The sequence below is a fragment of the Aythya marila genome, assembly GCF_965140915.1.
Source record: "Aythya marila genome assembly, chromosome: 8".
NCBI lineage: Eukaryota > Metazoa > Chordata > Aves > Anseriformes > Anatidae > Aythya > Aythya marila.
This window is the reverse complement of record NC_139049.1, coordinates 4,338,502-4,359,247: the sequence shown is the minus strand read 5'-3', so window position 1 is coordinate 4,359,247 and position 20,746 is coordinate 4,338,502. Positions and strand designations below refer to the sequence as shown.

The window sequence follows — 20,746 nt, the reverse complement described above, 5'->3', positions numbered from 1 at the left end:
TGCATGTTGTAGTAAAAGAAACAGAGCTCTTGATGGAGATAATTTATTAAAATATTAATAACAGCCTTCAGCCCGAAATGCTCATCCACTGCAAATTTAAAGTCTGCAGAACTTTGTTTGCTAAATAATCTAAAATAGAGAAACTGCAACACCTAAGTATTTGTTTATTTTATTACTATTCATAGAGCAAATTTCTTTAAAATTACGTACTGTCTATGCATCATGCAACTTTTCTTGTTATTACTGACTGATCACTTAAGTAATGTATTAATATTTCTACTTTCCTTGCTCCTTTTACTCCTTCCTTCCCCTAACTGCAAGAAACCTTATGAGAAGTACACAGGCAGCAAAAGTTTTCCTAGAGCAAGCATGTTTTCAAGGTGGAGAAAGTACTTTCATCTTTTTTTCCCCCCCTATATTATGTTTCATTAAAGAAAAAACCCTACTTCTTGCAAATGGTCCAATGACATTCATCTAGCGTGAAAATGATGAACATCATCATCCCAAAGCACTAGCTGAGGTGGCCTCCATCTGTCCTTATTTGTGACAGACTGACTATGGGTTATATTCATAAGAAAACCAATGAACAATAATTTGCTAGTCCATCAAAAGTGAAAAGTCAATAAGAAAAGAAGCATCTGTGAAATATAGTTTCTTCAGGTTCCCACTTCCCACTCAACCGCTGCAATATTTTCTTCAGCTTCTTCTTATTTCTGTCAAACCATCTCTTTTTATAGAGATTTTAAATCATTTTATTATAGTTATAAATCTAAAAGTGATTTCCAGAACTAACAATGATGGACATAACTGCTTTCTTATTGCTATTTAATTGCTTTAACAGCACCAGCACTTTGACAAATTGGCTAAGACATATCTTTTTTTTTTTTTCCAGTTTCATTTTAATAGTCTTTACATTTATTGTTTAACCTCTTGGTGCCTTTACAAAGTGATTCTGTGTATGGTGATGTATTCAATGCCAGAAAATGTAAACCTTGGCTCGGAATGTAGTAACGCAAGACAAAAGCTCAGAACAGAATTTTTGCTTGGCCAGGACAGATTATTGTAAAATACAGAAAAGAACTGTATAGTTGTAATCATTTCTACATTGTGCTTATTAAACTGCAGACTGGCAAGTCAGACCCCTTTACTGGAAGATTGCCTTACCCACAAATTGCAATGTACACAGGGTTTTTGAGTTCCCTTAAAATAGAGTATAAATATCTATTCCCTCTTTGTATCCATCCTTCTTTGCAGTTAAACTATTTTCATAGTCCGAATGTTTGTAATCCTGTAGTACATAGGATTATAGAAGCTTTAAACATTTGCCATTTTGATCCCCTAGCCACCACACTCCTGCCTTTGAGCAAACAGTGCCAGCTCCCTGTAATCACCGACTGCCAAACATGGCAAGCACACATCGACCTGAAGGAGGTTCAGTTATACCAGCCACTTTCACAGGGATGGACTGCTGTTCTTAGAAAATACCTTCCCTCTGTTTTCTGACATGCAGGTGAATTCAGAGCCATCTAAAACACTGAATTTACTAAATTATAACAAATTCACTCATTTTCATGGCACAAGCCCTACTCCAGAATTATATGATCTACCTGCACAGTGAATTTCAGCCTTTGAATATCTGAGAAGAGCCAAGTTCCTTTTTAAATTTACCTTCTGTGAAAGCCAGCTTCCTCAGCTGCCAATATCACTGAGGCTTTGTTCACTCCCCAGCAGAATAACATGTATTTTGAGAATGGGAAAAATTACAAGTGGTTAAAAGCCTTAAGCAAGAGGATTACCGCAGGAGGGATTATGCATAAATCCTTATATGCAGCCATAGCGGTTTTCAAAAGAATTAAACGGCAGTACTGTGTTGAGCCCAAGCAATACCAGGTCCAGGAGCACATCACATTGCACCCAGTCGTCCTGTGTCCTGTTACTCATGACAAGAGGAGGGACCTCAAGGTTTTCCAAAGCATGCAGATTCTCAGCCTTTGCTGGGGGGAAAGGACTCTGCACAATCTTTCATCATTCTCGACTAGGTAGATGTTAGTCCTCACTTCTAGCAATTCACACCATCCACTAAGCCCACTGCACACGCACTGCTTTGTTACTCTGTGCACTTGGGAATTGCTAACTGCACAACACAAGGGAATAGGTGAGAAAGAAAATGAAAATGCCCTCTAAGAACAATGTCCCTTCATTCAAAGGGACTAAGAGCATCCTGAAAAATAAACAAACAGATAACAAAGGCCACTTATTTTAAAAAGAATGTCACCTCAAGAGCACCAGTAAGGATAGAACAGACTTCTCATAAGCCCTCCCTTCACACTCCTCCTGTCAGTGGAGATGCCTGACCAGAGCAACTACCATGTATGTAGGCAAAGACAAGGCTGGTGTAAGAATGTTCTCCAGAAAGGCCACATGCCTCTCGATCCACTCTTGCAAAGAACCTGGACATTACTACTTACAAGTCACACTGCTGAGCCAGAGGTTTTTGTTGAACATAAATGGAGTTAGATGAAGCAGCTCGGGATTCCCCTGGGTTTCTAAATTCAGAGAACTAGAATTGAACTGAAAGGGCAAAGATGTGCTTTCACAGAGCTGAAGGTGGACTAAGAACTGTAATTGCTATTCAAATTTTGAGAATTTGGGTTTATACACACATTAGCCTCACTTGAATAATTAACAGTGCTCAGGAACATGACTAATGCACTTTTTTTTTTTAAATCCACATATTGCTGAGTCACCACCAGAATACATTACATGAAGGAAAAGAAAGTACACGCTACAGAACACCACCACTGTACCATGGGAAACTGTGACTTCCATGCATGAGCTTAATTCCTAAACCTAACCTGTCAAAGTACTAACTTAGAGTGGCTTAAGATTCCTGACTTTGCTCTGCTTCAAAGGAAACTATTTAAGAAATCTGAGATGTGACTGTGCAATCACTTTGATCTCTGTCTACATAAAATGCAGTTTTAGGCGAAGCTTTTATACAGAAGTCATATATTTTCATACCAAATAAAACTTTTTTTGTAGCATTTACCCATGAATACAGCTTTCAGTTCTAAGAACTGTTTGGGAGGCTAACATATTTTTTTACACACATTTATAAGATGATATGAGGGTTAAGTGACTGCTACTGAATTAGCTATTTCCTCTTTCTTACAGTCACTGTTCCTCTTCCTCCATCCTGGATATAATTAGACATTTTTATGCATTTGTGTGTGTGTTCCCATATTTATGACTCTCAGAACATTTACTTTGTTGATGTTCCTAATACTGATGTTAATTACTTTTATTATACAGAGTTTATCGTACTTCAACGTGACAACATAAAGTAGGGCTGTATTCTCATTTATATTAGACCCTGTTTAAACCATATGAAAATCTAACAGGAACTCAAAGTAAATTGAATATCATAGAATAGAAAAGCCTTATACCTCTTATTTAATACCAATAAATTGGGGCATTCATATGCTACCCTTAATAATACCTTTTACACTGCAAATAATTTATAAATGAATAGTACCAAGCTGGCATACAAGTATCTCAGCTGACAACATTGAAATTGTTAGATTTACCCAGTTCCATATAAGATAAAAACATGGCACGTGCAGTCATTCTGTATAAATAATTTAGCTTTCACTCTAAGATAATTTGGCTCCAAAAAGAGAAAGTCACTATGCCAGTAAAATAATAATAATAAATCACAGTAATTTGTTTTAAAAGAATAGTGCTTAGATTTTAGCAGCATTATTGCTTTCTAGCTCTTGTTCATAAGACTATTTCTTAGTAGCATATCAAGAACTGGAAATGTGAAATTGCACTTTTTTTTTCTTTAAAACAGAGCTTCCATGAAACATAGGAAATAAAACAAAAACTTATGATCTAACTAGATGAGAACAACCCTTCAGTTTTTCTGTGGTTTCTGAAAAGGTCTTTGTATATATGATTGCAAGTATGTTTCTCATGAAAATTTTCTAATATTTGCTTGCCATTTTTTAATTTCCCCAAATGTTTATGGTGAAATAAAGCTAAAATTATTTCAAAGTTTCTGTTCTTTAACAGAAAGGTTTTTTAAAGCATTCCTCCAATTCTAATAAGAACACAAATAAAATGTAGTTCCAGTGAGCACTTCCACTGTTTAGGAAAAATGATATTTTAATTGTTCCCATGGATGGGTTCCTTTGCATACCACTCTGGAGTAGCTATTTGACAAATGGGTGCATGACGTAAGAAATATTGCTTATGCTGACGCTGCACAAGTCAAGTCCATGTCTAGGGGAAAGGTGTAGCTTATGTAAAAAAAAAAAAAAAAAAAAAAAAAAAAAACAAGTCTAGCAGCAGCATAGGACACAGCTTCTAAATACTTAAGGTCCTGGAAAAGCATTTTTGCAGCTTTCCAGTGTAAGCTACACTACCATCAATCCCTGGGCTAGGGTTGCTTTAGGAGACTCGCATCTCTCTACAATCTGCAATCACGTCACTGCACCGCAGTGCAAATGTGCTTTAAAGCCCTTATGCACTTACAGCAGATCTAACTTCAGCACCGTGGGGAATCCAGACATCACCTACATGGTAATTTGCAATTATAGAACCAGAAAGAATACTAGAGGAGAATCTCCTGGTATGCTACCTTTAAAGACATATCTAGCAGCAATACTGTGAATCACACATCAGCAGGTTTTCACTTCAGCAGGCAGACTAGTTGGAAGAAAATAAAATTCTAAAATACGTTAATGAATATTCTGTATGTAATGAATATAATGAATATACACAAAAGCCAAGCAGCATATCATCTGTAGAAAAAATCATGTGCCCCCAAACAAACAGCATTCTTTGTGGGAGCTGACAATACATGGGATTAAGGATAATCAGCAGTAATTACTCATCTGAACTTCAGAAAAGTTACTATCTTTGCAATGTAGTTTGTCAAAGGTTTAAACAGTCAGGAAGGGACAGACTATGGTCTTTTGTGGATCAGAAAATGTTTAAAAGAAAAACAAAACTATAAACAGCTGCAGCTCAACGTAGTATAAATGTAGCATGACTGTTCTAGGAAATGTGTTGGAACTGGGGGTATTCATGTGCTTATTAAACCTCTAAAGAACACGGGAACAAAAAAGGTGATAAAACTGGTGAACAGCAGAATCTTTTGTGGTTAGTCAGATCTAGAGAGAATGCTGAAGTGCTTCAGAAGAACCTATATGAGAAAATTATACAACATAGAGAAACGATATACAATTCAGCTCTGAATTAAAAAATAAAAATAAATAAAATAAAATAATTACTTGTGAAATTGTCAGGCTGGCAAGTAATTGCAAGAATTCAGCAAAGAGACTGGCTCTCGATGTCATTCAGAACAAATGGGAGAAAAAGGAAAGGGGAAAAAATTTATAGGATATTCATTTTTTCAGAGATAAAAGTAGCCATTGAAATTATTGAATAAATATAAATAGTATGTATAAGTATAGGAACATGATAATATGTCTACATAACTATGGTGTGCACATGTTAATATACCATAAGGGCTTTACTCTAGTTTTCTCTTATGCACTTGGTACATGTATCTTGGATTATCAGGCATTTAGAATGTGTGTCCTACGGTTTGCTCAATACCCAGCCTCTGACAAGTTGCTCCAACAGTTTTAACACAGCAAAGTTTGTAAATACCTTTACACAATTGGGGGACCTCTTGAGAGCAGATCTTTCTTGTTCCTTCATCCAGTAGTCTTAATGATTTCTCATGGACCATTAAGTTTTCTTGTTGAAGAAAACTGTCTCAAATGTTTTCTCTCCATTTTTAGGGCCTGGATATTGTAATCTGAATTCTGCACCTATAATCGTATTAGAGACAAAAGTGATTATTATGTTTCTGTCTACGTTTCTTCATGATATTACATTGTATGCTATGTTTTAGGCTGACTGATATCATGGCCCTGGGCAATTGCACTTGACTGAAATTCACTCCCTTCTAATCTTACGTAGAATTTTAGAGGTGTTAAAGGTCCAACATTGCTGCTGTTCTGGTCTTCAACATTCTGATGACATGGCACTCACATATCTGCTCTATAGCCTTAGTTTTCTGTATTTGTGTGAGAAACACTCCGTAGCCAGTAACTTAGGCTCAGGCGAGGATCTCAGTGAAGTAGTAATTTATTCGCGATTGCAATGGCGGGCGTCCCACAAGCTGAAGAGAGAGCGCATCTACTAGTTCCAAAACACAGTTTATATACCTTTTGATGGCAGGACCCTCCCCTGTTTCCCCACTGAGTGGGTAATCCACGTTCACAATCTATCTGATGCTTCACAAACAATGCATGGCCTTCAGTCGCCGGCCTGTTAAATTTCAAATTTCTTTTGACATTTTTACTGCTTGAAGTGGTAATGTTTCTTCACTTATCTGACTTGACTCGACACCATGATTTTCACCTAATTGTCCTAAGGAGTCTGATTGTCTGCATTTTACAAGGTCGCCTGCTAAACTTTCTTATTACTGTAAGCATATCTCAGTACCACATTCCCTCCTTCTAAACAATGTAACTCTGCAAAAACAACATTTCTATTCCCACATTTGTGATTTACATTTTATGTAACTACACCCTAAAATGGGAAAGAGAAAAAAAAAAGTCAATGCTGAAGGTTGAATTCAGTGATGTTCCATTACATTTTCTGTCTCTTGCTGCTCTAATAAAATGTTATGCTTGATCCTTCAAGTCATGTTAAAAAGATCTTATGTGTACTTCTTCTGCCATACTACTTTGCACAGCAACCTCATGCTCAGAGGGGAAAAACGGAGCCTGAACATAAGCCCATCTGCTCCACAGGACAAAACCCAACTTTGAGCCACAAAATATCTCCATAGGTACAGGAACTCTATTTTGGACACTCAGACACCTCCACTCACTCTGCCCTTCTGCTGAGGTAACGCCTGACCAGCCTTTCAGTCTCATTGATGATTTTTTTTTCTTTTCAACTAAGTAACCAAACGATGTTCTGGCTATTAGATCAAGGTTATACTTACCAAAAATGCATTTTTCATTGGAAAATAGCAGACTGGAATTAAACACAGCATTTCTTAAAATTGCAGTCTAATCACAACTTTTGGTAAGTATACTTCTCCCAAAGGACATAATTAAACTGCAGAACTCCATATCAGTAGATGATGTGCCACCCCAAGTTACCGATGAGTTAAAAAGTGATGAGAAAGTCATGGAGGAAAGCTTCCTGGAAAGGCCACTGAACACAGTTACAAGCTCAGGCCCTGCAAGCACCACACTTTGCTGGAAGGCTACAGCAAGGAAAGTATTGCAGTATGTTTGCTCTCTTATGCTCCTCTATTAAGCATCTGCTGCTGGCTGTTGCTAAAAAAAGGAACTAAATGAATCAAGGAGACTGATCCAGTGCAACTCTTTTTTTTTTTTTTTTTCTGGGATTTTGTTTATTTCAAACTGAACAAAAGAATCACAATGCGTTCTTATTCAAGTGTCAGAATTATTTGCTATTGACTCATAATCTGAAAGCAATTTGAATTCTTTGGAGAAAATGGCCCTTGTACGTTATTTTGTCCCAAAAGTTTTGCCAAAATATGTGAAATAAGTCAAAATGCACACAAGTGTGTGCATTCAACATGCATCAGAAAATTAAAACTGCAACAGGTTTAACACTTTAACTTATCCTTTTCAGATAGATCTTTTACTTTCACGTCTATATATGTATATGGAAATTAGCAAAAAGCTTATTTTTCTGTGTAGAATCTGCATATAACCAAATAAACTCATTCTTTCAGTTTTCAAGTGCACCTCTTCAGTGAATTCGGTGTGTTTTTGTTTTGAGTACCTGAAACATTTTGCAGCTCACCTTACTGTGTGACTCCCAGAAAATATATAACATTGGGATGCGAGGAATTTCTCGGTGTATTCCATTGCTGAATCCTTGTGCCTGAAGACCCCTTGTAAGATTAGATAATAGCCCTCCATGTGGTTTTCTGTTTCTTTTTTAAAAACTAGTTTTCCGTGTGTCTTTGTTAAACAAGAGATTGAAATCATTCTAAATGAATGTTGGAAGAGACAATTTAGCCTGACCGGTGTACAAGATCTAAGAATCTGAAATATTGTTTGCAAGACTGATACTACAAGTTTAAGTTTACACGTAAGCTATAAGTTTATACTTACAGTAAGTATAGGAAGTTTGCATTTGTGATGGCACACTGCTCTAAAATGAATCCCTTTCCATTTTATTACAGGTTTCCTTCATAAAAACTGTAGAAGTTCTTTAAGAAAAATATACTCCTTTGGACACAAATTCAGAAACAAACTAAATCCATAATTGCCTCAGGAAGCATACACAGTAGTCCATCTCTGCAAATTTTTAAGCAAGTTCTTTCTAAAATAATTGCCATTAGAAATCCCTACTCAGCATTTCTTCTTTTTAAAATAACTCAAAAAAAAAAAAAAAAAAAAAAAAAAAAAAAAAAAGGAAAGAAAAAGGAAAGCTACCTCAACACAATGATTTATGCACTTTTTTTTCCCCCACACTTACTAAGTTTCTGAAAAAGATTAATTGCTACTGAACCTGGAGATCAGTCTACAGCACTAGAGAACATCAGATTTAACAGCAGATTAGGGCCAAGAGAAGCCTCCAAATGCTATATGAGCAACCCACAACTTCTTTTCTATTCCTAACAACAGTGAAGACACACTGAGTCTGCCAGCCCTGTAATGCAAAAATTTTCAGTGTAAAAACATGCACAGTAAAAAAATAAAAAATAAAAAATAAAAATAAAAATAATAAAACACTAAATACTATCTTAACGTGTATCTTAACATGCCTTGCAAATTATAAAGTTGCCGATGTTTGTAGTTTATGTGAGATCAACAAATCAAGGGGTATTTGTGAGGTTTCTGAGAATGCCTGCCTTTGTCTTTTCATGGGCAGGCTTACAGCTCTCACCCTTCCCCTGTCCCCCGGGACAAGTATAGTTCCTGTACCGTCTTTTGAAGTATACCTGAGCATATTTCTACCAAAACAGCGATGGGGAGTTTTTTGTTTGTTGTTTTGTTTTCTTTGTTTCAGTTTTGTGATTGTGCTTTTGAATTTCAGACAGGACGACTAAATGTACTGTTTTAGTCCATTCTGCAAGGACTAAACTAATGAAGTGCTAATTAACTTTCCAGCACCTATAAAGAGGTAATTCACTCATCCCATCTCCCACTGTAAACTGCAATGGCTATTAGCATGTAAAGGACTGCCAAGTCCTATAGTAAGTGTTATAGTCATAAATAGCAAATAAATACTGATAAGCATTGTTAGTAAGAGCAAAGAAAGAGACCAAATAAAGATAACAGTGTTCTTAACAGATGATTAAATCTGGGTACCTTGCTCTCCTTCCCCGCTGAGGCTGGCGTGTGCTGCAGTCACGCCTCTCACCGCCAGCCTGCACTGGGATGATAATCAGTCACTATGAAAACTCATTAGCTCCACAGCAATGAGCCCTCCACTGCTGAAGCTTGGTGCTGTTCTTAGTACCGTGGCAATGATCTCTAACTGGATGTCCCAAACTCTCCCATCTCTGGTAGGACTAAATATCACCAGACTACCCACTTCAGATACTCTAGTAAGTAGCTGTGATGTGTTGCAATCCATCTGAATGCTGAGCAAATAGAAGTGCCAGCAAAAGCTTTACTCTGTTGCCTCTTTGTGAATCTTTTTAGAGTACTAATCTTCCTATCATCACTTAATGCATGCTTCTTTTTGGGCATCATAAATCTGCACATTGGTGAGCATGTTGTGGTCTTACTATGAAAGAAAAGATTTTAAAATAGCATCCTTAAATATTTAAGAACAAATGCCTTCATCTTGAGGGCGAAATGCTAAAAATAGCACAGCAATGCCATTTCTTTTGCTTCGATATTTTGCCTGTTTACTGCTCCAGAAAAAAAATGTACTGCATCATTAAGGAAAACATGTATCAGAAGATTTCTTTTTAATTTTTGTCTGATTAGTGCTATACATAAGCTATTGACTACAATATTCAAGGAGCCTGATCCTTTCTTATTTTTTTCTTTATTGGAGCACAGTTAAGCAAATAATAGCTGATAAAATAAAATTGGTACTAGGAAGCTGGGTATCAGAACTTTAGAAAGGTAATTGTACAACTAACAAATATCAGCTTGTATGTTTGATGCTCATATCCAACAGCCTCTGTTAATTAAGACCTACAGAAAAGCTGTATTAGCTATTAATGAAAAGTGTAAAAATTAAAATAATAGTTTAGCTAGGAACACTATCCTAGTTATAAGTTATCTGTAAGTTACACTAGAACACATTTTTTCTGAATGGTTAGTAAAACGATTTTATTATAACTGCAGTCAGATGTTTGTATGATAGTGTATTATGTAAAAGATATAGTTAACTGTTTGTACAGTAGAGCACAATATACAGAACTTAATTTTTCAGTTGTAAATAAAAATGCATTAACTAATCAACATTTAATTAATTGAATATATGCACACAGGAAAAGCATTACAGCAGAAAGCCACTGCATTTAGACTTTAAATACCGCTACTTTAAATTTAATTATATTGTAAGAAACAATTCTTTTAAGTTTTAGGGCATCAAGGTGAGAAGACAAGGAAAAGCTCCAGTTTGTTTTCTATGCCCACTGACCTACAATACAGCTTGCTAGTTCTTGTGGCAATGTGATATTATAAGAAATAAGGTTCCCTGTCTAATTTAAATCCAAGTTTAAGGTTGCAATTGAGCAGCAAAGAGGTGCACACTTGTTATTGCAACATGTACGCATATGTATATTTACACACTAATATATGATTATATATATTGTCATTTTCAAATTCCAGGTAGTGTAAACTGCCATGCCTCCCTTGGCTTCGTCGGAACAATGATGTTACAAATGCCTCCTGAGTATTATTTTAGTAATGCTCTTCAAACTCAAACATTGGATTTATATGCACATTTTAGGTTTCAAGAGGGCTAGCAGGAGTGCCTGGAGAGCTGGGGACACAAGCATAAAAACCTGATTATCTGAGCTTGGCAACATCCACCAAGTGGAAAAAATACCATCTTCAATCAGGTGGGGTGTTGTTATAGAACTAGCACCACAAATCTGCTGCCTTTTTCTAAACTTCAGCTTCTAGCTGAGACCTTATGGCCCAGGTACTCAGTGATGCTGTGGTCATCACTACCTGCTTTTTAATTGGCAGCAGTCAATTAAAGTTAGCTGTCAAGTTAGTGTCATCCCCTGGCAGCTTCTCTAGTGAACGGTGCCACGCAAGCGGTTCTCCAGAAGTTCTCTCCTATACACAGCTCAAAAATTGTACATCTTGCACCAGGAAAAAAGAGCAAAACCTCCCCATCTTTATTAACATTTTCTCTTCCCCTTGCTGGAAGAAATGTAGGGTGAGGTGGGGTCAGGGGAAAGACCCCCCTCTTCAGCAACGTTTCACTCCCAGGACCAAAATCCTAAGACTGACAAATATCATTATATTTAAGCACTGATACTGAGTATACGTGTTTCCATTTGCCCAATTACTAGTAACAATGGAGGCAGCTATAGCAGCTTTATCAGAATGTGAGTGCAAGTGAAAAAAGTTAATCTTTGTAAGGTAAGTAAAGTGACTGTAACTCAGCAGCCTGCCAAGGCAGATTAATATGGCTCTTTGGAGAGACTCTTCTGTTTTCCCCAGATTTCCAAGAACTAGAATGATTTGTCGTCATTGTTGCTGTTCACCACTCGTTATTTCTTTTCTCATTTGTTGACTAAGGCCTGTCAGCAGTAAGGGTGCATTTGGAGACTAGATTCAGCAGTTTTCAAAAGGTTTTGATGCATTCTAGCTCTTTCCATGTGGCACAGCAGTTTCTGCTTGAAATAGGTATTAAATGACAAAGAAAATACAAAATAAATAAATAAATAAATAAAAAGAAAGAGAGAAAAAAAAGCTAAGTGCACCTACCTGCACATGCTTATTTTTCTCTGTAATTATTCATATTACCCATCCTAGTTAACAAAGGTACCCCAATAGCATGCACACAGGTAACAAAGAATACCAGAAAAAAAAAATGTAGCCCACACTGGAGCTGCTGTCTCAGCACTCATTTCTGCATGGGCAGCCCATCACAACGCATTCATATTATGCCTGAAGGTCTTTCACTGTGAAAAATATTTTCCCAAATAGCTACTTCATTTTTTATTTTTTTTTAAATCAAGATATATGTTAAGTGCCATAAGAAAATATCAGCCAAATTAATCAATAAACATAATTTTCTCAGACAAAACACACCGATACATATTGTTAGCATATACAAATACCTTTGACAATACAGCATGGACTGTAATTGCTTTACTATGACCATGCACGATCCTGCTATCGCATCCATTCCCCACTGCAGAGAACTCTATTCACTTGAATGCAGTAAAATCTGTTGCTATCAATCTAAAAATAGCAGGTATCGCAAATATCACAGTTTATTCATAAAATATACGGAGTATTTCTGTTCTGTAGGAATTACAATTGCAAGCTTTAGACTCCTGAACTTCAACAAGAACTTGCTCTTGTATGGGCACACTGGGCAGCCTTTCTACAGAGAAGCATGGAAACTTGTGAACAGAGCTTACACTTCACAAGTGTCACCAGCTATAAGAGGTTTCAGTTGTTCTAGCTTGCAATTTTAGTAGCTGCTCAAATCTAATTTAAATCATCTCTCCAGTTGTAAGTTTGGTCAGATTTTATTCTTCTCCATGTCTTAAACTAGATCACCTGTGCCCTAAGAATTAAGGCTGCAAGAGCACAACAATTTAGCACTGACCTCTGGATATGCCTTTCTATACCTTTCTGCCCAGGTTTGACTGTCCTCTGTTTAGTCATCTACGCTATGATACCTTATTCTTCCTTGCAAAACAAGGGAACAATACAGTTCTGAATTGTTTTAGTTAACTCCACAGTAAAAGAGGTCACTGCTGTCTTCAATGACTTCTTCAAAATAGACACTGTGGGGGACAAAAAGTCTGTGCTCTTCTCTAACATTGCACTGATACTCAGAAAAATATTGCTACCTTTCCTTCTGACCTCAGTCTATAGAGATACTGTACCTTTTCTGAGGCATGGAACTATGCAACTTACTCCTCACTAAGCATCAATATCAAAGCTTGCCAATTTTAACAATCACTCTTTGTGCTGACACCAAGTAGAATTTCATACTAAAATTAATTTATTCCAACTTTATCCAGATCAAAAATATTTCAATGTCATCCATTAGCAACTGCACTGTAAAATTCAGCAGCAAATATTGTATTATTAGAAAAGAATAATGCAGATTATTAGCTTGAAATTACAGCCTGAAAATATTTCTGGTGCCAATTAGTTTTCATTCCCTCACCTGAATTTGTTCGATCATCTGATTATGGTGCTTTGTCTCGTTCTGATGCTGTGCTGTAAATCCCATTAAGCAGATAGAAACCTACTCTTGCAAGGTATCACACGAGCTTTAAAGGCAGTGTAGTGTTGGCCTGCTCTGAAATACAGTTTTTTGCTTTGCTCTTCTTTGTGATGGTGGTTGCTGAAAAAGAACAGGTTCAGAATTTCTAAAATTCTGTGCCAGTAAAGGACAGTGTGATGCCTTTCCTGCCATGTGCCATGCCTGCCATCACCCCCCATCATCTAAACTAACCTAGTACTTTTCAGTACTGCCCATCTTCCCTTTGGTGTACGTGTAGCTGAAGTCAACCAAGAAGAGTTTTCTGTGTGCTGCATCTTTAAGAGCAAACCTGCTAACACACCTCCAGAACCGCTTCCCAGCCAATTCCCTATTGCGTGAGTCACACAGACTGTGCTTTCTCTTTGGGATTTTGTATTTGTTCTTTTCTGTCTTTGTTGTTTCCATTAGTCTAAAGTAAAAGTCATTCAAGCTGAAAGGACATATTTGTTCTCTGTTAATGAAAAACCTTACCATCCCACTGCAAAGAATTACTTCAACCACTTGTGCTGAATCACTAACAGGAAACTGCTCTCACCCACACTGGAAGCAATGCTCAGAGACTCTTCTGCAGATGTGCAACATGGCAAAACTGTGCAAAATCACCAGCCTAATTAGTTAAGAGGATAATGAGTGATGACTAGGAGGAACCTCACTGCAAATATATAAGGCAAAACATAAAGAAAAATAGGTGGTGTTTTCAAACAGCAATGAAATCTGTTCTGTTCCCTTTATTTTTATTGTTGTTGTTGTGTTACAGACTCAGATTAGCCCCAAGGAAGGGTGGCAAGTTTATAGTTCAGCCCAGGATCCTGATGGCCGTTGCATTTGTACTGTTGTTGCACCTGAACAAAACCTATGTTCAAGAGATGCCAAGAGCAGACAACTTAGACAGCTGCTAGAGAAGGTAAGTCTTCCCAATGAATTTCTCCTTTTGATCACTGAACTTCCCCTGGAAATCCACTCCTGTCTCTCTAAGTTTAATATATAATGGTGCCCTGAAGCATTATCTATAAAAATATTCCTTCAGGGTATATCCCCCACCTGTGTTTTCACCACTTATCGTAATTTGTCTGTTTCCCTCATAGCACACCTCTGTCAACCCAAGCCACTTATCTAGCAAACTGAAGTTGCGTTTTCTCGTGCTCATTCCCCAAACCCTTTCTTACACATATACAGGACTGACTTTCCCTGTGTCAAAACAGTTACAAATCCCACCTTAAACTTCCTTGTTGTTGTGGGATTTAAACTACAGCTGCTGCTTCAAACGTGTAAGTCTCTTGAAGGTCATTCCTTGTCTCTTATCAGCAAATAATGAGATACAGACATGACAGCACCATCAAAGCAGACCGTACAGATGAGAAACAGTTCTAAGTTATTTTTATTTCTTATTTCCTCAGTTAATACTATTTATTTCATTCTCCGGTGGTGCAAATTTTGTCTAAACAACCCAATTCTTATTCCCAGTATTATCCACTCTTGTTTATATTTTAAAATTGGTAAACTGTTATTTCGTATGAACTGAAAAAACACTGCAACCATGAAAACACAAACTATTATTCTGCATTCCCTGTGTAGGTAACCAAGTTTATAGTTACTGTGTAACAGCTAGTAGTTCATAACCTGAGGGACTGAGACAGAGCATTTGAACAGCAACAGCAGAAAGCAACATAAAATGTAGACCCCAAAAAAATAAATAAATATGCATTTTTCAGCATACAATTTTCAATATTTTTTCAGCTATAGAAAAATCACACCAATGCTAAATCCAGCAGATGTTCCCTTCATAAACCTCCATGAACTTCAGGAGGGACTTAATTTCAGTTTTTGACAGAGTCCGTAGCATGACATGTAACTAAGTAGTTTTAGAAACTTCCCAAGAACAATCCCTTTCTCAGAAGTTTTTCATCTTATGTAAAATGTAAAGGAGAAATGTAGAAATGTAGAAAGGAGAAATGTAAAGGAGATGGGAGGACAGGCAGTCGTGTTTGCTCCTGGTACCTATCTTCAGTTATTTCTCCTTGCCCTCTCCTCCACAGAATATATTAACAGGTTTTAATGAGCTATTTTTCTATCTCAGGGTCCCAAGAAAATAAAACATCAGAATTTTTCCAAGCTAAATACATTGGTGAGGGTAAAGTCTCCTAGAATGGAGTTCACACCACCTTCATATTGTTCCAAAACTGATAAAAATCCCAACCAAACTCAATTAGTTGGCTTTCCACTTACTATCCATGACAGGAGGTAGGAAAAATCAGAATCCAGGATAAGACCTAATTCAGTAAATGTGTCAGCTATGACCAGCAGTCAGTAATTTTTAAGCCTTATTAATGTTTTTCATCTTTAACAACATGCCTGCCCTCTTACTCACCATTCCTACAGATTTCATGATACTCAGCAGATGCAGCTTGAGAACAGGTACAAAATGAAGTCACAGAGAAAAACCTGTGGCTTTGTCTGTCAACAAAAATACCTACAGACCTGTGGACCACGTGTGTCACCACAAAACCAAAGGACTATTTGCTTGCTTTCAACAGTTGGAAAGCAAAGAAGAAATAAAAACATTACTTTTTTCACTTAAAAATACTTCTTGGAACTGCCAATGGCAACTGTCCAAAAGCTGATTTTTACTATTTTAAGTATATATTTTTCTGAATCCCCGCAGTCCGTAGGTTGCAACATATTAATTTCAAATACAAAATTTAAATTTAAATTAAAATTTACATGCTCTTGCAGACTACAGGAGTACTGCTACTTTTGTGGTTTATTAGGAAGGTCAATTTTTTTTGAGACAAAACTTCAATACAGCACTTAATATTCTTAATTTTTTTTTTTCATAGTCCACTTTTTTCCTGTTTTAGTGGACGGAACGCTTACTGACAAATAATAACTGCATTTGCAAAATGTGTCATATTTATGACTGGGAAAAGCATTGCTTTTATAATAGGTACTGTTAGATAATTATAATTATCTATATATAGATATATATATCCATATATATTATATAGATATATAATATAATTATATAATTAACTCCAGATGAAAAGTCCTTGCCTCATTTTAGTGAAAGTGCTAAATGAGGTCACTTGCAGTACTACAGTTTCCTGAACAGTCACTTATCTATAAAAAATGCTTTTCTACTATTAAAATAATTGGCTAAAGTTTCTAATTTTATACTTGTAAAACCACAAGCAAATCCCAATTTAATGATGGTCCCATCCCAGCTTATCTCTGGACAGTCTCATGTATTCCTTATAGTGAGTTATTATACCAATGCCTACTAGCTATGAAAATCACACTCTTTGTAACAGCCCAGAAATTTTCTCCTAATCTTAGTCCTGTTCCTCAAGTGGAGGAGAAAACACATGCTGCATGGAGCATCCTGAAGAACAGGCAGCATCTACTACAAAAGACAAAGTAGCCTCTAACACTTAACAGCATTCTTCCAGCCCATTGAAAATGGTGCTGAAAGGATCCCCCTCTCTACCTCAAAGAAACTATCCAAATACTCTGTGGCTCTAAGATCTCAGTCCTGCTAGCCCTCTGTTAGCCCTGTTCCCAATTTTTGTACGGTCATGCAGTTATGGAATTTAAAACCTATACCGTGGTATAAGTGACTCACAGCTAAAGCCTTGCCATAAGCCTTGACATAAGTACATTTTATTGCCTGACATTTAACTATCTAAGCAGGAAAAAAAAAAAAAAAAAAAAAAAAGTAAAGCAACAAAAAGTGCATTTAGAGAGTGTTCTTCTTTAACAGGTTCAGAATATGTCCCAATCTATTGAAGTTTTAAATCTACGGACTCAGAGGGATTTCCAGTATGTTTTAAAAATGGAAACACAAATGAAAGGGCTGAAGGCCAAGTTTCGGCAAATTGAAGATGATCGGAAGACATTAATGACAAAGCATTTTCAAGTAGGTTTTATTTTAACAATAACTTTGAAAGCCTGCTGGAAGCGATGTACTAAGCAGCAATGCATGGACTGCTAAGATCTCAGCTTGAAATGTTCATACAAGAGCAACATTAAAATGAAAAGCGTAATAAGATTTCCTTTATGATAATAATCTTTTGCTCTGTTCAATTTAATTGTACTAGGAAGTAACCATTAATTATTAAGATATTGGAGATATGTCACTAGAAACAGATTCCTGTTTTTCCTGTATCATTGTGCATGTCATACTGAGAAATTTATATTCATTCAAGCTCCAGTGATAAATGGGCAGATCCAATGGAATTAATAGCAAGTAACTAGAGAGTTCTGCACTTTTACTGCTGCCTGACATTCACTGCAGTAGAAGGGAAGAAAGCCTATAATAAATCAGGTTGTTGTCATTTTTATCCAGTAGAATTAAGATCTAATTTCATGTCTGAAGGTTTGCTATTCTGAGTTTGGGATAGGGGAGGAGGGCAATCATTCCCAGTCGCATCTGTATGATTAAAAAAAGACTTATAAGGAATTTTAATGACAAGAAAAAAACACAAGCCAATCTTTTTGTGAGGAAGGAGAGTTGCAAAGATTACAAAACAGCTTTGTGTATTCTGAGAGAGAGAAAAAAAAAAAAAAAACACTTAAATGTATCTGAAGTTGTTTTAAGAAGAAAAATTTACAAAAACATAGTTAAGTTCTTCAAATATCAAGTCTGATAAACAGCATTTCAGGTTGCAAGACAGCAAGATAGAATCTAAAAAATATATTACAAAGCTTACATTAACAAAATTTATATTTAAACCCTTCATGAAACACAAAATGGACATACTTTTCTAATCAGCATTAAAGTTACATACCTAAACAATTACATAGCTATTTTATTTTCTAGAGACACTGAATATTGTGTACTTAATAGCATTAGGAATTAAGTACATTAATAATCTGCCTACCAAACATTATTCTTTGTCATGACTCTTCATATAGGAGGCTGAACACATAGTTCTAGTAATTTTCAGGTAGTAAAGCTCTGCAATTTTTCCTTTTATCACTCATTGCTACAACACATTTCTATAATGCCATTATATATTCTTTATCCTCATAATAGTTTTTCTTGAACAAAATATCAAAATTTGACTGTCTGATATGTGATGTCAAAGGTAGCAGACTCCTGCAGTATTCTAACCTTTTAAATATTCAGTATTTATATTGGTCATTTAACCTCAGTTTGATAGTTTGCCAGGAGCATAAACCAGATTTCCAGCCAATCAAATGATAGAGGAATTTAGAAGGTCAACATCACACAACATGCTGCTGGCTTTCTGAAATTCAGCCTACTAAAATTCCAGTGCTTTATCTTACCTGAGACACAGGAACTTCTTGATATAACATAACCCCTCACACCAGCAGGTGCAAAGCACCAGAACATGCCTACCAGCCATTCATTTTGCAGTACAATTTAGTTCCTGTACCACTGATCACAGCAACAAGTTAGGAATGTCAGCAAACACTATGGTTTTCGTTTTGTTTTGTTTTTCATGAAAACACCAAAAACATCTTTATATCATTTACTGAAGTGAGATGTTTTATGCTATGGTTACATGTTTCTGAGAGCCAAATAGTACAAATTTGATCCAGGTCACACTTGAGAATATGGTCATATTTCTGTTAAATCAGCATTCACACCAGGCAAAAGATGTCTGGTCCCCCCCAAAAAAGTTACAGCAGTTTGATCAAATGATACCTCATCTGACATAAATTCTGTCAGAATTCCACTAATTCTTCTAAACACATCATCTTTCTGAGTTTTGTTTTTCCATCCATGGTTTACCCATGATTTTTGACTGCTTAGTGCCCCTAGAACCAAAGCCTAAGTTCATCATTTCAAAATCAAATATAAACTTTGGCTTTTGGAGCTCTGCATTCCACATCACAAAACCTAGTCTTGTTGTTATCAAGAAAGACACAACTGTTTGTTTTTTACAGATATATTAGGCTCAAGATGAATTTTTAATAAGGATAGTCAAATGAAAAATAGTTTTAACCGTAGACAAAAACTCTTCATTTCTTCCTGTCCACCTCAATAATTCTGCTAATATTCTATAATTGGAAGACCCCTTGAGAACAGAGCCAAAGATACAAAGAAAACTTATGATAGTTTCTAATCCATTTATAACAACATATCTCTTTGTAATTTAAAATGCCACTTTCTAGATATTAAGATAATATGCATGCAAACTATTCTTCCCAACTCCACATATAGGTCTTTATTTTGAGCAAATAATAATTCCATTATGAAAACGATTGTTAAAACTGCATGGATGAGCTGAGTACTGAAGAGACGTAGAACTCTCAAGCTGTTCTAGAACACGTTTGAGAGGTAAAAACTCAGAGGCAGATCTTCAAGCAAATCTAATGCCAACCCTGCCTATCAGCTTCTTATACATCTCCTCAGTAGAAAAGCATTCTGTTTGACATTATGTTATTTATTTTGAAAATGTTTTACTATGTTTATTGCATCCATTTATACAAGTGGTGTAACAAACTGTACATATCTCCGTGCATCTCATTGACTATACAAACTTCTGACCACATTTGCTTCTGCACTTCTTCCTTGTGCTTAGGCATCCATTTAGTTCTCTTCTGCTTTCCCTTTTAATCTGCTGACTACTCCATCTATTCCTTCAGGACTCCATTTTCTAATCTCTTCAATAGCCTCTCCCTGTGTGTCCTCATCCATTCTCAGTCTCTATTATCACCTAATACTAGTACCTAACAAGTCTCTATTTCCACCCTTGTTCTTGTTTTGTCCAGGCTTGCATCTCCTCATGCCTCTGGCATTTGCTCACAGAAGTCCTGCTGTTTTCTCAAAATATAAACAGATATGCAAATCAAGGGCAAACCTACAAGCTTTTCATAAAGCAAAACCTTTTGATTGCAAGGATTCTTTGAGGTTATCTACAGAAAAAATAATAATAATAATAAAATAAAAATAAAAAGAAAGAAAAAAAAAACTCAATCTAGACTAATATAGTAAAGATTAAGTTTACTGAATTTAAAAGAATTATTACAAAAACAAAATACAAGCAGTCATTATAAGTTACAAAGAGAAATTCTCAACGTACATGACAAAAGTCTGAGAAAGGGGCAACCAAAAATTCCCAAGTGGAGCCTTGCTTTCCTTAATCGATATTTAGGAACAGGAGTGGTGACACAATACCAACTGCACATAGCAATGATTTGCTACAGTCCAGAACAAAGAACGCCTGAGGAAGTTCAAAGGCACCTAGTGATGTAGAAGTACCGCAAGTACGAAACAGTT

The 20,746-nt window shown here is 36.2% G+C and overlaps 1 protein-coding gene and 1 long non-coding RNA gene across 3 annotated transcripts in view; one reads left to right on the top strand and one right to left on the bottom strand.

Moving 5' to 3' along the window:
• The window catches only part of LOC309880529, a 191,930-nt gene that overhangs the window by 27,147 nt on the left and 144,037 nt on the right, over positions 1-20,746 (bottom strand). The window contains exon 3 of the long non-coding RNA XR_014317988.1: positions 5,680-5,843. This is a non-coding gene — a long non-coding RNA (uncharacterized lncRNA). The remainder of the gene's footprint in view (positions 1-5,679; positions 5,844-20,746) is intronic.
• The window catches only part of OLFM3 (olfactomedin 3), a 60,175-nt gene that overhangs the window by 26,020 nt on the left and 13,409 nt on the right, over positions 1-20,746 (top strand). The window contains exons 2-3 of one of the 2 annotated variants that reach the window (XM_082765543.1): positions 14,258-14,404; positions 17,258-17,413. In XM_082765543.1, the coding sequence (XP_082621669.1) occupies positions 14,258-14,404; positions 17,258-17,413 (303 nt within the window). The remainder of the gene's footprint in view (positions 1-14,257; positions 14,405-17,257; positions 17,414-20,746) is intronic. The other variant, XM_082765544.1, reaches the window with a different exon arrangement.